This window comes from Chiloscyllium plagiosum, chromosome 45, assembly GCF_004010195.1.
Source record: "Chiloscyllium plagiosum isolate BGI_BamShark_2017 chromosome 45, ASM401019v2, whole genome shotgun sequence".
Classification (NCBI taxonomy): Eukaryota; Metazoa; Chordata; class Chondrichthyes; order Orectolobiformes; family Hemiscylliidae; genus Chiloscyllium; species Chiloscyllium plagiosum.
The window spans coordinates 4137016-4155102 of record NC_057754.1 but is presented as its reverse complement, the minus strand read 5'-3'; the positions used below and the strand labels follow the sequence as shown (position 1 = coordinate 4155102).

At 43.5% G+C, this 18087-nt stretch overlaps 1 protein-coding gene across 1 annotated transcript; it reads right to left on the bottom strand.

The window, feature by feature from the left end:
- Positions 1-866: 866 nt before the first annotated feature.
- Positions 867-4787, bottom strand: LOC122544034 (insulinoma-associated protein 1a-like). The gene has a single exon (XM_043683046.1). The coding sequence runs from the start codon at positions 2343-2345 to the stop codon at positions 1206-1208; it is 1140 nt and encodes a 379-aa protein (XP_043538981.1). The 5' UTR covers positions 2346-4787; the 3' UTR covers positions 867-1205.
- Positions 4788-18087: the final 13300 nt, after the last annotated feature.

Genomic DNA, 18087 nt, shown 5'->3' with positions numbered 1-18087 from the left:
TGTCACGCGTACCTAACTTCAATGAAAAGTTTTGTTTTGCGAGCAGTACAGGTAAATCATAACAAACAAGGACACGCAGATCATAGAGTGTTTAGACAGAGCCAGACATACAGGGTTACCGCTACACAGGAGGCGCACAAAAGCTGGATCAATATTAGATCTGAAATTAAAGAAGTCCGTTAATAACAGTAGGGAAGAAGCTGTCTTGAACCTGTTGGGACGTGTGTTTAAGCATCTTGAATACAACTTTGCCAGGATATCAGAACCAAAAGAGTTAATTTATAAGGACGGGCTGTTTAAACTTGCCTCGCAGTCCCTTCGGTTTAAGAGATCAGCAGCTGATCGGTTCGAGATAGTTAAAGGGCTAAAAAGGATTCCAACGGAATACGGAGTAATTATCTCCTCTACCGGAAGGAAAGAGGTAATACCATCTTAAACCTACAGCCATGCTATTCCCACTTGTAAAAGGCCCGTGGTTCTTGGCTTGGGGAGATCGACGTCGGGTTGCAGTCTGAGATTTCAGAACTGAAGGGGATCGATCATTGTGAGGGAAACGTAACGAGCGGTGTGCAGCAAAGGCAGGTCAAAGTTAGACCACGCGAGAGGGGCCGAATGGCCTCCTCCTGTCCATAATGTTCAGTGCGCCCCACACAGATACCCTCCGCTGCCAAAGAAGCATCGACGGCACGCAAACGGATGTCTTGACATTTTATTTGAAACACCTCAGGAATAAACAACATTGAAAGCTGTGACAGGTGATAGCTGTCCCTTCGCAAACCGTAAGAGAATATAAACTTTCCGTTTTTGTTGAGGCGCAAATGTCACTTTCAATCATTGAGAAAAATACAAAATTCAGCTGTACAAAAAATTACTCTTTTGTTAACCCACCCCAACCGGACAAAAAAAGTTTCTAAACAGTTATAGGAAGATCTTGTACAAAAAAAGCATTCTATATACATATAAGATTAACAAAAAAAGCAATATATAAATAACTTATATAAATTATACTTTGTATTTAAACCATTTTACTGTTACAAGTACCAGGCTAGTGAACTTTGCCCTTGCTTCCCTCTCCTCGTTTCGAGACTGTTTTATTCGCGTTATTTTGGAAGTTCCTTTATTCTTCATTCTCACACACACACAATAAATAAGACCAAGACCGGGTGATGGGGTTTCGGAGTTTATGTTTCGATTCCGCCCTCGTTTCACATCACCGCCGGCGCCGTGGACAGCTGCAGCAGCATCACTTGCCTGTTCTCCAAGGGCTGACACTTGCCATTGCTGAGGACCTGGCAGGGGGAGAAGGATGCCTCAGGGAGCCCATCAGAACCTGAGCAGGCGAGTCCTGAGTGCGAGCTAACGTCAGGCTTCCTCTGGGGCCGCTGGAGGTACACTTGGCCGCCTGACAGCAGCATGGAGCCTCGGTGAGTGGCCATGTGCTTCCTGAGGTAGGCTTGGCGACGGAACTTCTTACCGCAGAGCGGGCAGTCGAACAGCTCTTCTTCCAGGCTAGGCGACTCGCAAGGCCGGCCTGAGGGGCTGGCCGGCTGCTCCTCACTCCTGGCTTTGCTCTTGTTGCTCTCCTTGGCCCCCTCTTGCGCTTGCAGGCCGCTGGGGTTCCTGGGCTTGTGCCAGCGGCAGTGAGATGCCAGGTTGGCCGGACAGCTGAACACCTTGTCACATTCGGAGCAGCGATACTCCACCCGGACGATTCTGGAGCACCGGTGCTGGGCGAGGGACAGGGCGTCGGCGTATTCCTCCTTACACAGCTGGCAGATGAACTCACCCAGGGGCTGACCTGAGCTCTTGTGCTGCTGATAGTCCGTCAGCTCTTTGGTGATCCTTAGCCCCAAGACCGGTGAAGTGGTCACCTCGTCCCTGTAAGGCTTCCTGTCCGCCCTAGGCTTCTTGCTCTGCACCTTGGCTTTGGCCGGAGGCAGTTGCCTCTTGACCGCTTGGATGCTGGTACAATTGGAGCCCATCTTCACCTCCTCATCTGACACCGAGGCCACGAAGACCGCTCGTCCCAGCGACGAAGCCAGAGCCAAGGGGCTGGGGAAGGATTCCGCCAGGATAGGCGAGCTGGAATTGCCTGGCCGACCTGGGGAGCCAGGGCAACTGCTGACTGGCCGGTTAGGGCTGCGGTCCGGGGCGCAAGGGGAGCTTGGCACTCCACAGTATCCCGGCCTAATGTCAGTGGAGGAGGTGGGATGTAGAGAGGCCCTCCCCTGCCCCCATAGGGACGGCACTGCCTCTGGAACGCCCCATTCCTCTTCGACGCTGCGTACCCTGTATGAGACAGGGGCAGCTCTCTTGGTTCTCTTCACCAGAAAGCCTCGGGGCATCTTGGCTCAGGAAGTTCGTGTCTTGTCAAACCAACAACAAAAAAAAACCCAGCAGCCTGCAAGTGAGCACTGTACTCTGTGCTGCCAGGGAGAACAGGAGCGTGAGCAAAAGCAGCAATCTTTCCCACTTTGGAACTGTTCAATCGCCGCACTGTTCGGGCTATTTAAAGGCTGCAAGATCCCATTGTCTGGTCCATCTCAAGCAGATGGCTTGAGATGAAGAACCAATCAGACAAAGAGGGTAATCTGATCCAAGAGGGACTGTCGAGTCTCCCAGGAGGCGCCAGATGTACCTGTTCTGACGCGTGTTTGCTCCCCATTATGTAAATGACTATAAGGGAGCCACACGTCCGGCCTGCTCTTTTTGTCCTGCTCCTATTCATAGCACACGTGCCGGGGCTTTGTCCTAATTCAATAGAGGCAGGGAAAGAAAGATAGAGAGAGAGAAGAGGCCTCCTTCTGGGGGGGGGGGGGGGGGAGATGGAAAGAGGTCCCTTCGCGTCTCCAAATGCGCCCGAGCCAACTCTGTGGCTCTTTTGTTTGCAACAGATCAGACTTGAGACCCCAGGCTGTCTGATTCACACAAAGCCGAGAGCGGGAGAGAGAAACTGACAGAGAGAGTGAGAGAGAAAGGGACTGACAGAATTAGAGAGGAAATAGAGAGATGTAGTTAACACACATCGATAGAAAGGAGAAAAAGAAAAAAAGGGACTGAGAATTAGAGAGAGGAAATAGAAAGATGGAGATAACACACCGAAAGAGGAGAGAGAGATAAAGGGACTGACTGATTTAGAGAGGAAATAAAGATGGAGATTACACACACCGAAAGAAAGGGACTGACAGAATTAAAGAGGAAATAGAGCGAAAGAGATAACACACGCTGAAAGAAAGGAAAAAGAAAGGGACTGACGAAATTAGAGTGAAATACAGAGATGGCGGTAAAACAGTCTGAAAGAAAAGAGAGAGAGAGAGAAGGGGGCTGATTGAGTTCGAGAGAGGAAATAGAGAAATTGAGATAGCACATTCTGAAAGAAAGGAAAGAGAAAAGAGAAAAAGAGACTTACAGAGATATGGAGTCTGACACAGAGACTGACAGAGAGGGCAAGAAAAGGCAGGCAGGCAACCAGAAACAGAGAGATACAAAAGTAAAGAGATAGAGAGAGGAAGGACATGCGATAGAGTAAGGAGAGGAGAGAGTGACTTATTTCTAAGGAATGGAGAAAGGGAGAAAGAAAATGAACAACAGAAAGGGGAGAGATCACACGCGAGGAAGAGAAAGACAGAACAGTAAGAAACAAGCAAGAGACTGACAAATGCAAAGAAAGAGAAGAAATAGTTGGAGAAAGAGTGAGATAAATATTGAGAACATTTGAGAAAAAAATTCAGAAAATGTTTTGGTTGATAGACAAATTTTAAGAATCTATATTTATATCCCATTAATTATATAATTTACACTGAACTGTCAAATAACTAATAGTTGGTTACCTAATTTGCTTTCTGTGCTGGCCCTTTTTAAGAATCTGGCAAAGATCAGGAAGAGACCCACTCTGTTCCAGCGAATGCTCAAACTTCAGGCAACTGGTTGCCTCACCCCTCACTCAAATCTTCAGCAACTTTTGTCACCTCTCTAATTTCAAATCTAATGTTGATCTTGCTTTTGTGCACCTCCTGTGCAACTGTAACCTTGTATGCCTCGCTCTGTTTAAACACCCTATGATCTGTAAGACCTTGTATATTATGATCTCCCTGTACTACAGGCAAAACAAAACTTTTCACTGTACTTAAATACATGTGAAAACAAATTAAATCAAATTCACTTCACATCACTGCCTCCCTCCTAACCTTCAAGCCAAGATCCCTTTAAGATCCTTTCCTGTGGTTGTTCACCACCATTTTGTAATCCACCCATCCCTGATTAGCCTGTGTCAGACTTCCAACACCTGCAGTTTTTTTGTTTTTATCCAAAACGTGAGAGTTGATTAATGAGAGGCAACACTCCATCCTGAGTTGCAACCATATTGGCACTTTCTTCACAGTCAGTCCGTAAAAATTGTAAGACTTCTTTCCTAGCAGCACTGAGTGCACCTACATCACATAGACTGCAACAGTTCAAGAAGGTTGCTCAGCATTAACTTACGGGCAGCTGGGGAATGGACGAGCATTAGGCCAATGTGGTGTACATCCTGTGGAAGGATTAAAAAAAAAACTCTGGACATGATAAAGTTAGGCTTCCAGAACATTCTAGGCACAAAGAGAAAACATTTTATCGTGTGATTGGAGGAAAAATGCATTTATGCTGCACCTTTCACCACCTCAGGATGTCTCGCAAGTGTTTTATAGCCAATTAAGTCCTTTTGCATCATGTTCACTGTAGAAGTGCAGGAAACATGTTAACCATATTGTGCACAGCAAGATCCCCCAGCTTGCTCTGAGGAAGCATCACTTGACCCAAAATGTTAACTGTGATTTCACAGATGCTGCCAGATCTAATGAGCTTACTCAGCAATTTCTATATTTTTTTTCTTTCCATGAAGTTGGTTGAGGGAAAAGTGCTTTATCCCAGCACACCTGGGAGAATTCCTGCTCTTCTTAGTGTGATAGATATGTTTTACATCTGTCTGAGAAGGTAGAGGAGATCTGGGTTCAATGCCTTATTTACGAGATTGCATCTCCTACGATGCAGCACACCCTGCATCCTCAGACCTCTGAAGTGGAACTCAAACCCATGACCTCCTGGGTCTGAACAGCAAGAGAGAGTAAGCTCAGAATACTTTAGCAGGGCAGATGGATCCTATACAAGTCTAGCCCAACCCAAGACTGCATTCTGATTTACTTTTGAATTCGAGAAGACTTGTGTGTCTCAAATGGGCTTGACAGCAGCCCATAAAGTCTGTACTGAAATCTCTCCCCAATGCTGTATTCAATTCATTCTTGCACCATTCATGTACAATTCTGTTATGAAACAAGTACCAGACATTCCATAAGGTGACAAAAAAAGTCTTATTAGAGATTGCAAAAGAGTCAACTTGAACTCACAAAGAAAAATAAGATAAATATCGAAATATATTGTCTATGAATGAATTTGTTGATTTCTCTGTCTTCCACTCTGAGATCATGGGCTCAAGCCTCAATTCAGAAGCAATCCAAGCAGTGACAGTGCTCGGGGAATGCTGCACTGTTGGAGGTGCCATCTTTCGGATGTGATGTTAAACCAAGGCCTGCCCCCAACACATGCACGTAAAAGATCCCATGCCGCTACTGGAAGAGAAGCAGGGAGTCCTCCCCAGTGTCCTGGGGCCAATATTTATCCTTCAACCAAGAACAGATTATCTGGTTATTATCACATCACTGTGGGAGTTTGTGGTATGCAGATTGACTGTCACAGTTCCTACACTGCAAGAGCAGCCACGCATCCAGAAACAAAGCTGCTTCATTGGTTGTAAAGCGCTTTGGGACATCCTGAGGTTATGAAATGCACTATCTAAATAAAAGACTTTCTTTTGTTGTGTGCATATCAAGATTCTACAAGTGCCCTCCACCCCCATCCTCACCCCGTGAAGTGTAAATATATCCTGTCACTCCATTAGACACAGGGCATGGATAGTGAATTTGAATAAGCCTGGCAGTAAAATAAATTTTATTTATGTGGATTTAATTTGTCAGTAAATACAGTGGGACACAAGGCAGTGGATGGGGTTGGTTGGGGGTGGAGGGAATCTTATAACCTATGAAACAGCTCAACAACCTCAAACATGAGAGTCTGGTCGATTAGAAGTGTTTACAAGACCCTCACTTTGCCATGGCTTAAGGAGAGACGATTAAATGGAGTGCTGCTTTGATGCGCACACATACACACACACACAATAAAAAGTCTGCATGGCACACGACCTCTTTCATCCCTCCTGTGTGTTTTGGCTGATTTGCATCTGGCTAGAGGCTGTACGACAGTCTGTTCAACCACCCTCCCCTGCAACTCCTCCGTCCCCCACCCCCAGGGACTGGCTCATGTGGACAAGGGCCCAACAGACACACATCCATTCCAAGCTCTCTTGTATTACCATAAAGCTGCACATCTTATTAACCCCTGCTGCAGGATTGAAAGAACAGTCCTGATCAATCAGTAATGAATGTGCATTCCCAACATCTCTACTCCTGTCGTCTTTTTCTCTCTATTCTCAACTGTCTGTCTCCTGCATTCCTCTTCTATATCCCCCTTCTTGTATTTAGCAGGAAAAATATAATTAGTAAATTGAATGCAGCAAGTTTTGTGGTGTCTTTCAAAGAGTGGAATTGTGTTCTAGTGCCTTTCACAACCTCAGATTGTTTCAATGCACTTAACAGCTAACGAAGTACTTTACTTGAGGTATTGTGACTGTTATAATTTCAGAAATATGGCAGCCAACTCTGTACACCAAGATTCTACAGACTGCAATCTATTTTAGTAATGTTGGTTAAAGGATAAGTATTGGACCAGTGCACAGCTGAAAACTCCCTGGCTCCATACTGAAAGAGTGGCTGTGGGAACTTGAGAAAGGTTTAATATCCTTTCCAAAAATGACCCCCTCCAAGAATTCAGGACTCTCTTCATAATGGCACTAGGGAATGTCAACCCAGATTATGGGGTTCAAGGACATGAACCCATGAATTTCTGATGCAGAGAGAACACTGCATACCCTGAGTGACAGCATACCCTGAGACAGGTCAGTCTGGATTATGCAAAGTGCAGGATGCCACCACGCTGTTCTTGTATGTATACAGAGTCTGTGTCGAAATGGAGTCCATGTTAGCTGAACAAAAAAATAAACTTTGCTGTTTTCTCCCTCACTGTCTTGATTTTGCCAACTCTTGCTGGGGTGTGGGGTTTTATTGACATATGCTATCCAGTGATCACTGTCAAGTCACAATGGTGTGGGCACAAGTTGTTTTACCAGAGTGAGTATCACAACAGGGCCTGATTCCACTAGTATGTATGATTGTCAGTTTAGCATCAAGGATGTGAGCTTTGGCTCTTTTTTCTGTATACTCAATAAGGAACCAGACCTGATTGGCCATTTAGAGCCATAGAGCTGTACAGCATGGAAACAGACCCTTCCATCCAACTCGTCCATGCCGATCAGATATCCTAAACTAATTACTCCCATTTACCAGCATTTTGCCCATATCCCTCTAAACTCTTCCTATTCATGTGCCCATCCAGATACCTTTTCAAATGTTGTCATTGTACCAGCCTCCACCACTTCCTCTGGCAGCTCATTCCATACATGAACCACCCTCTGTGTGAAAAAGTTGCACCTTAGGTTCCTTTTAAATCTTTTCCCTCTAACCTTAAACCTATGCCCTCTAGTTTTGGACTTGCCCACCCCAGGGAGGAGACCTGGGTTATTCACCCTATCCATGCCCTCTTGACTTTATAAACTTCTATATGGTCACCCTTTTCAGTCTTTGGTGCTCCAGGGAAAATAGTCCCAGCCTATTCAGTCTCTCCCTGTAGCTTATAAGTGAAACAAAGAACTAAAAGCTTCCAGAAAACTGATTGGCCTCAATTTCTGATCTGGGGATTAGATTGGCTGGTGAGGATTGAATTCAGCTCCATGGATTGCTATTAATAATGTTCCTTATTGGAGGCATGTTGAACATGTTCTGGAGTGTAGTGTAGTGTGGTGGCAGGGAATGGGGTTAGAGAAGCACAGGGGAAGGGAATAGGTGGGAGAACAGAGGAGAGGAATGTAGAAGAAGAGAAAAGAAAGGAGTGCATGGAAAAGATAGTTCAGGCTACTTTGGATCTGGTAACGTGTAATGAGGCAGGATTAATAGATGGTCTTAGAGTAAAACAAATTCCCAAGGAAACAGCGACTATAACATGGTAGAATTTAGCTTTCAATTTGTTGATATTTTAAGCAACTTGTTCAAAGATGTTATGACAAACCTCTAAAACAGGTGGGACTTAACCCAGCCCTCCTTGGCTCCGAGGTAGTGAAACTCCCACTGTGTCACAAGCACCCTAGCTTTCAATTTGTCATTCTTTTAATAGTATACCTCAGTGTTCATCTATGACATCTTCTAATCAATGTTTTTGAAGATGTTACTATACACCCCTGGAGGAGGTGGGGCTTGAATCCACGCTTCTTGGCTCCCAGGGTAGGGATACCACTACTGTGCCACATGCAACTTTCAAAAACAAAAACACAAATTGCTGGAAAATCCCTCTTGTTATGAAGGCCAGCATGCTATTAGCTGAAAAGATGGATGAAGAACAGTGGCAGACTTTTAAGAAATAACTCATGACTCATAACAAAGATACATTCCAGTGAGGAAGAAGGATTTGAGGAAGATAATAAACCAACCATGGTTAGCCAAGGAAGTTAAGGATAATAACAAATTGAAAGATTAAAAAAAATACAATGTGGCAAAGATTGGTGGTAAACCAAAGGATTGGGCAAGTTTTAAAAAACTTTTGCATGGGTTTCCTCCGGCTGCTCTGGTTTCCTCCCACAGTCCAAAGATGTGCAGGTCAGGTGAATTGGCTATTCTAAGTTGCCCATAGTGTTAGGTGCATTGGGTCTGGGTGGGTTACTCTTCGGAGGGTCAGTGTGTATTTGTTGGGCCGAAGGGCCTGTTTCCATACTGTAGGGAATCTAATCTAATCTAATCAAAAGATGACTACTAATAATAAAAAGGGAGAAAATAATTTTTTTAAACTGGCAAGTAATATAAAAATGGACAATAAGAACATTGTTAAATACATAACAGGGAAAGGAGAGGCCAGTTGAAATTAGGCCCCTTAGAGAACAGGGCTGGTAATATAATAGACAATAGACAATAGATGCAGGAGTAGGCCATTCTGCCCTTCGGGCCTGTACCCACCATTCAATATGATCATGGCTGATCATCCTTAATCAGTATCCTGTTCCTGCCTTATCTCCATAACCCTTGATTCCACAATCCTTGAGAGCTCTGTCCAACTCTTTCTTAAATGAATCCAGAGACTGGGCCTCCACTGCCCTCTGGGGCAGAGCATTCCACACAGGTCCCACTCTCTGGGTGAAGAAGTTTCTCCTCACCTCTGTCCTAAATGGTCTACCCCGTATTTTTAAGCTGTGTCCTCTGGTTCAGCACTCACCCATCAGCGGAAACATGTTTCCTGCCTCCAGAGTGTCCAATCCTTTAATAATCTTATATGTCTCAATCAGATCCCCTCTCAGTCTTCTAAACTCAAGGGTATACAAGCCCAGTCGCTTCAGTCTTTCAGTGTAAGCCATTCCAGGAATTGACCTCGTGAACCTACGCTGCACTCCCTCAATAGCCAGAATATCTTTCCTCAAATTTGGAGACCAGAACTGCACACAGTACTCCAGCTGTGCAGATGCTGTAAATCTGTGGTCTCACCAGGGCCCTGTACAGCTGCAGAAGAACCTCTTTGCTTCTTGAATACATTCAATGTTTTGGTATCAACTACTTCCTGTGGCAATAAATTCCACAGGCCCACCACTCTTCGAGTGAAGAAATATCTCCTCATCTCTGTCCTAAATGGAATCTCAGACTGGGACCCCTGGTTCTGGATGCACCCATCATTGGGAACATCCTCCCTGAATCTATCCTGTCTGGTCCTGTTAGAATTTTATAAGTCTCTATGAGAGCCCCCCTCACTCATTTGAACTCTAGTGGAAACAATCCTAACCTTGTTAATCTCTCCTCATACATCAGTCCCGCCCTCCCTGGAATTAGCCTGGTAAACCTTCGCTGCACTCCCTCAAGAGCAATAGCATCCTTCCTCTATAAATGAGACCAAAACTGCACACAATATTCTAGGTGCAGCCTCACAACGCCCTGTATAACTGTAACATCCCTGCTCCTTTACTCGAAACCTCTTGCAATGAAGGCTCACCTACCATTGCCTCCTTTACCACCTGCTGCACCTGCATCCCTACCTTCAGCAACTAGTCCACAAGGTCACCCAGGTCCTGCTGCACAGTCCGCTCTCTCAATTTATAGCCCTTCAGGTAGCAATCTGCCTTCTTGTTTTTGCTTCCAAAGTGAATAATCTCACATTTATCCAAATTATACTGTATCTGCCATTGATTTGCCCACTCACCCAATCTGTCCAGATCATGCTGAAGCATCTCTGCATCCTTGTCATAGTTCACCCTCCCACCCCACCTGGTATCATTTGTAAACTTTGAGATGTTACATTTTGTTCCCTCATCCAAATCATTAATATATATTGTCAACAGCTGGGATCCTAGTGCTGATCCCTGTGGTACTCCACTCATTACTGCCTACCAAACTGAAAGAGCCCATTAATTCCTACTCTTTGTTTCCTCTCTGCCACCCGGTTTTCTACCCATCTCAATACACATCCCCCAATTCCATGCATTTTAATCTTGACAATAATCTCTTATGCATGGCTTTGTCAAATGCTTTATGAAAGTCCAAACATACCACTTCAACTGGCTCCCCATTGTCAGCTCCATTGGTTACATCTTCATAGAATTCCAGCAGATTTGTCAAGCATGATTTCCCTTTCACGAATCTATGCTGACTCTGTCTGATTCTGCCACTGCTTTCAAAATGCTGTACTATAAAATCCTTGATAAATGCCTTTGATATGGTACAGTTTATAAGATTATTTAATAAATTAGGAGCCATGTTATTGGAGATGGGAGATGGTAGACAAAGCATGGATCAAGGATTGGCTAACTAATAGAAAACAAGAGAATTGGTTTAAAGAGAGGGGAAGTTTTCAAGATAGCAACCTCCCATGGTTATGTTCCTGTTTGGGTGTCTTTGGAGAGGGAGCACGTGGTGTCGATGCCTTTAGAAAGGTGTGGGAACTGCAGGAGATACACTACATTATTTACCCCTCCAAACCCATTTTTGTTTATTCCTTTCCCTTTCTCCCTACCCACCCCTCACGTTTGATGGTTCACTTTGCCCATAATAGGCTTTGCTTTTAAATATTTAATTGGCTACATGGGTGATTATTGCTGGTGGTTAGTAGTTAAAATAACAAAATAAGTCACAGTGATTTTATGGTGGGAAAGTTGCTGAGTTGAATGCAATAGCACCTCCAGGTAAAAAGAAGAAAATGTCTTTTAAAGAAAGATGGCAAACTTTATCCAGTGGAATGCCATAGGAATCAGGGTTGGGGCCACATTTACAATATATATTAATGACTTGGATGATAGAAGTGAATGTACTGTAGCCACATTTTTGGATGAACAAAATAGGTGAGAGGGCAATTTGTGAGGATGCCACAAAGTGAACAGAGGGATATAGATGGATTAAGTTAGTGTGCAATATTTGGCAGCTGGAATATAGTGTGGAAAAATGTGAGGTTATGCAGGAAGAATAGAGGAGTTGAATATTATTTAAGTGGAGAAAGACCGCAGAGAGTTGCAAACCAAAGGAATTTGGGGGTCATCATTCAGGAATCACAAAGAAGCTCGCATGCAGTACAAGTGAGCAGGTAATATTGAAGGCTACTGTAATGCTGAACCTTATTTCAAAAGGTATGGAGTATAAAATAGGGGGGAAAAGTACAAAGAACTGCAGATGCTGGACATCAGAACCAAAAATAGAAATTGCTGGATAGAACTCAGCAGGTCTGGCAGCATTTATGGACAGAAAGCAGAATCAATATTTCAGAACTAAAGAGGGGTCACTGGACCTGAAACTTATATTCAGCTTTGTCTCCACAGATGCTGCTAGACCTGCTGTATAAGAAGGGAAATTTTGCTAAATGTAGACAAAGCATGAGTTAGACTACACCTGGGATACTGTGAACAGTTTTGGTCCCCTTACCTAAGGAAAGGTCATTGGAGGGAGTCCAGAGAAGATTCAGTAGTTGATCTCAGGTATTGAAGGATTTTCTTATGAGAAGTTGTGTAGGTCAGGCCAATACTAATTACTCTAGAAGGATGTGGTTTGTTTGAAATGTTCATAGTTGAGCTAAATTGTTAATCAGTAAGGGAGTCAAGGGTTATGGGGAACAGGCAGGAAAACGAAGTTGAAAATGATAAGACCAACCATGATCTTAATAAATAGCTGAGCTGATTTGATAGGAACAAAAGTAGGCCATTTGGCCTATGTCTTTTAGTCTGATAGGTAGATGAAGAAAGGAAAGATTGGTAGAGGGAGAGGGCAGTAGGAGTGGCCTGGGAATGTAGAGAGAGTTGGAAAAAAAGAGACAAGACAAAGGGAGAGTGGGATAAAGATGGGAGAATTGAGGGAAGTGGAGAGATGAGGGAAAAGGAGATGGAGAATGGTTAGGGGAAAGGAGGAGAGGTAAGGGAAAAGTGGGGCAAGGAATGGAGAGGTAAAGAGGAGGGACAATTTGAGGGTTGAGTGGTGAGGGGGAAAGGAGGTGAGGTGAAAAGTGACATGAGGGGAGAGTGGAGGCAAATGGAGGGGAGAGGATAGAGGTGAAAGAAGAATGGAATGTAGGGGAGGAGATGAAGGGGAGAAAAGAGGTAATAGGAGAATGGGGAACAGAGGGAAGAGGAGACGTGATGGGAGGAAGAGAGGGGAGTGGGGAGCTGAGAGGGGGGAAGGGAGGGGAGGAGAAGGAGTTTGAAATCCTTTTATTGATGGAGATTTTTAATCAATTCCCCTTCCCCTTTTTACATGACTCTCCCACAAAACAATCTTCTGAGACCCCTAACCACCTCCCCGCTCCACCTAATGACATTAATTACCAACATTGGGTGACAATTATTAAAGGGATTTATTAAAGGTTTCACTGCTTAGGATAAGGAGTGGTAGGATGTTGATCAGTCTACAACCTAAGGGTGGATCTGTACTAATTTCAGCCTCTGCTTTTGATGCAATCATGTGAATCCATATTGGGCTGCGGAGAGAGGGATTGAAGAGAGCTGAGGGAGAGATGTACAGTGAGTGAACATATGAATACAGAACTTAAAATCAGGAGTAGGCCATTTGTTCCTTTGAACCTGCTGCATCATTCAGCATGATCTGATTATGGTCTTAACTCCTTTTTGGTCTGTCATCCATAACCTTTGACTTTCTTGTCCATCAAAAAATCTGTCTGACTCTGTCTTGAATAAATTCAATGATTCAGCCTCCGCTGTTTGCCAGGGAACAGAGTTCCACAGACTGACAACCCTCAGACAGAGAAAAAAAGTCTCCTCATCTCCATCTTAAAAAGAGAGCCAGGCGAAGGAGAGATGGTGTTGAAATAATGGAAAGAGTGAAAGAAAAGTTAGAGAGTAAGGTAAAGTGGAAGTAGAAGCAATGCAGAAACTGTAAAAATGAATAAGAAATTGAATAACAGCAGGATGAAAAAGAGTAGAATAAAGAAAGGAAGAAACAGTGAAAAACAAGATAGTGAAAGAGAGAGGGTATGTGTGATGTTAGATTGCCTGCGAGTTGCCCAGTGCATGTAGCGTCCTGTCTGTTCTCATTAACATACAGCTGCAAGCGTTTTGCATAGCTCAGGGCAAGTTTGGAGACATGGAATGGCCTGCTGAGTACAGTTAATCAGGAACCTGACTGTACATTGATACAGCTGGGAAGTTGGAGGGTGGGAGCAGTATTCAAAATGCTTTTCACCCTGGCTTGCAAAGCTACAAAAAATTAAAATGGGGGCTGGGAGGGAAATTGTGGCAGGAGATGGAGTTAAACTTTATAATTTGTACTGATGGCAGTTTCGCTTAATTGTCTGTGAGGAAGTTCAGTGACAGAGACAGTAACCATGCCAAGTAACTAATGGCTACAGACTCACGACAAGGAACATTTAGAGTTTTATTTTCAGACAAATGGATAAAAACACATAGCATCATCTCGCTGAGGCAATGTACTTGTTTGAATGTTAGTGCCAATTTTAAGTCAAGCTGTTATTCCCTCCCAGTGAGTCCTGCAGATTTTTTTTGGAGTGGGGGTGCGGCGTGATGGGGGCGGGGGGGCTAGGTGGAGGGATCTGTTCAAGGTGTTTAAACCATTACAAGTATTCAAGATAGCAGATGCGGACAACCAATTTCTTCTGGTCAGAGGAATCTGAACCAAATGGAAGCAATTTTAAAATTATAACCAGGTCATTCAGTTTTTTTAAACATACGTGGGGCAGGAAACTTGGAACCATATCTCCTGCGGTCAGTTGAAATGTTTAATTTTGATAGATTTCTCTTGTTGGGCAAAAACTTAAAGGAAATTGTGTGCAAAGACAAGAAAATGCAATTGAGTGTTACTGTTCAGCGGTGATCAGAATTATTGGTAGAACAGGTTTGAGGTGTTGAGTGGCCTCCTTCTCATCCCAATGCTGCTAAGGGCAGGTTAGAATAAGATTCAGTACCCTTGGATGAGTTGTGGTGAGGCAAAGGTGGGAAGATGTGGTGGAATCAATGACAATCCGATTTCAATCCATATCACTAGCCCCTATTGTGGAAGTCTATTTGACAAGAAGCTGGAGCTCGGTTGTGATGTTTACCCTGGTTGAAAAGTTCACATATACTCCAAAGGTCAGGACTGTCAGGAATGATATCCTAACAAGAATCACCAGAAAACTGAGGAAGTGTTCCTTATTGGAGGCATGTTGAACAGCAAACCTGAGGAGACTCACATTCTATCACTCAAGACTATTATTTAACCAAAACCAGCATGCCTGGCCCCTTAGGCCTCATCCTCTGCTGAAAAAAACTTGTAATGGTCTCATCTCTTTCCCCCACTCAGTTGACGAACAGTCAGAATTCTTTTCTTTCTCAGTTGGCCCATTGCTTATTTAAATTGTGTGTAGTTAGTTTTATAATAAAAGCAGATCCTTTTGACCATTGACCTATCTTGCTTGGTTCCTGCTCTGCCAATATCTGAAGTTTAATACCTCACCCTCATCCTCAAATCCCACCATGGTCTTGCCCTCCCTATCCCAGTCATCTGGATTTCTGAAATCTCAACATACCTCCAATTGCAGCCTCTTGCATGTCCCTGACTTCTGCCACTTCTCTTTGGTGACTGTACCTTTAGCTATCTCAGCCCTAAACTCTGGAATTTCATTCCTAACCTTCTCTGTCTGTTTCCTTTCTTGATGACATGTCATTAAACCTATTGTTTTGACTAAGTGTTTGGTCACCTGTCCTAATCACCCCTTCTGTGACACAGTGTCAACTTTTCTTTGGTAATGTCTCCTATGATGCATCTTGGGACATTTGTACCTGAAGCTTGCGATATAAATAATAGTTCAAAATTTGAAAAGGTGTTTTAAGAAACTCAGATTTAGGGCCTTAGCCTATTTCCACAATGTCCTAGTGAGAGAAACAGAATTTAGACTCTGCCAATTCCTACCTGAGGAATCCCAATGGGTAGACAGACCAACAGGAACTGGCTTTTCTAACTCAGGACAATAGAGGGCAACATTAGAGGTTTCTCTCAACCACAGTTGTGACAGAAAGGTTCCACAATTTCCTGGCATCAGTACATCAAGCGCTGTAAGTCCAATTGTGTAGGTTGTCACTGATTTGGTAGGCTGCTTTGTTGGCTGCTGCTGCAGACAATAAGCTAGGGGTTTGGTATCTCTCAGTGAGGCACAGATTTGATAGATGCTTTCCCCACCTCACCTGTGTAAGCCCACGACAGTGAGCTGCAACCAGCTCAAGAATATGTCAAAGGTCAAGAACGTTGCGCTCACTGCCAGACACAGATACCTCCCAATAACCAGTAAGGAAGCTTGCTAGAAACTTATCAGTGACAGAAATCTCCAAGTTCTAAACTTCCTTAACACAGGATCCTTAAGCAAATTGTCACTATGGTTGTCTTTGCAGTGCTCAGTTAAATAAGCACAGACAGTAAAATAGACACTCTGGGTAGTTTATACATAGAAAACAGTTAATGGAAAATGAGTTACAGGCTGGAATCTAATTGAGACAATTTGTGTGGTTTATTTATGAATAATAGCTACCCAAATATGAATTATGGGGCTGACATCTAATCAAGGGGTTCAAGGGTGGGATTTATATATAGAATGGCAAATACAAATAATCATTTGGTAGCACAGAACTTGAGTATTGCAGAAAAATAATATACATTTTGTTAAAGCTCTTCATTTTGTACACATCAGGGCAATTAGCAAGAATACCAATTCAAGGGGAAACAACATTTATTCTGCATGAGAAGAAAGTGCCAATTGGTTTCTGTGTGAACTCTGGTTGGTGGAAATATTATGGAGCGTGCAACAATCAGTGATGATTGACAGATGACTGCCAGGCTTTTATTTAATTTTAAACCTGCAGATCGCTCAAGGCACTGCCCTGAGAAATGAACCAGCAAATGGTTGTCACTGATTTTATTGAGTTGAAACAGTGTGGGTACAGTCAATAGACATGTTCTTTCTGTCTTCAAAGAACAGTTAGCACTGCTGCCTCACAGCGCCAGAGACCCGAGTTCAATTCCCGCCTCAGGCGACTCTCTGTATGGAGTTTGCACATTCTCCCTGTGTCTGCGTGGGTTTCCTCCCACAATCCAAAAATGTGCAGGTTAGGTGAATTGGCCGTGCTAAATTGCCCATAGTGTTAGGTGAAGGGGTAAATATAGGGGAATGGGTCTGGGTGGGTTGCGCTTCGGTGGGTCAGTGTGGATTTGTTGGGCCGAAGGGCCTTTTCCACACTGTAAGTAATCTAATCTAATAAAACAGTGCCCTGCATATTCATTTATGTAGCTTCCAATCCACACAAGTGCATCACACTGTGAGCCCAACTGACAATTCTAATCTGTTTGTCAGTTTAATTCTTCACACACTCAGGGTTATCATTAAACATGTCCAATTGAGGAATCATGTCTCATGTTGAACCCTGTGTTGTCAGTTTTACAAGTGCAGACTGAGATTCAAATGATCCAAACTGTAGTGCAGTGCTGAGGCACTGCTCCATTGTTGGAGGATCCTTTGTTTCAGATTGAGCTATTAAATTGAGGCTGTTTAATTGCAGCTAATTTAAAGGATCTCATGACTCACACAGGAAGAAGAACAGGATAATTTTTCTCTTCCTACATTACAATAGAGACTACACTTTAAGTGTACTTCATTGGCTGTGAAGTGCTTTAGTTTGTTCTGGGGTTCAGAAGGCTGCAAAAGAAAGATCTGTTTCACTTTATTTTTAAAAACAATCCAGTTTGTCTTTTTAAAAACAGGTGAAAGGACTGTCATTAGATTTTCCTGAGGTTGGCTGCAAGTGCCACCTTCTGGGGTGAACAGGGAATTGCACTTAGCAGGATATGCAATTTTTAAAACAAAATCGACCTTTTGCAGACAACATTCAACATGCTTCACATCAAAATGTCAGGTACTATGTCTACAGCAAGATTCCAGGAAGAAGATAAGGAGTTTCTTCCTGAGTTCATATTTGGATAAATATGAACTCAGGAAACTAAAGAGAACTATCTTTCTCTTCTTCCAAATCATACTATGGCATATTTAATACACACTTTGAGGGGACGGGCAGAGGTTCAGTTAACATCTCATCTAAAAGATGGAATTCTGACAGTATTGCATTCCTTCAGTACTGCCCTTTTTGATAATGCAACACTCCCTTAGTACAACCTCTCATTACATTGCAATGTTCCTTTAGTACTGACCCTCCGACAGTGCAGTGCTCCCTCAGTACTGGGTTCTGACATGCAGCACTTCCAGTATAGATAAAAACAATGACTGCAGATGCTGGAAACCAGATTTTGGATTAGTGGTGCTGGAAGAGCACAGCAGTTCAGCCAGCATCCAAGGAGCAGTAAAATTGACGTTTCG

Coding starts and splice junctions, on each gene's coding strand:
- LOC122544034 (XM_043683046.1), bottom strand. CDS start 2,345: ATGCCCCGAGGCTTTCTGGTGAAGAGAACCAAGAGAGCTGCCCCTGTC.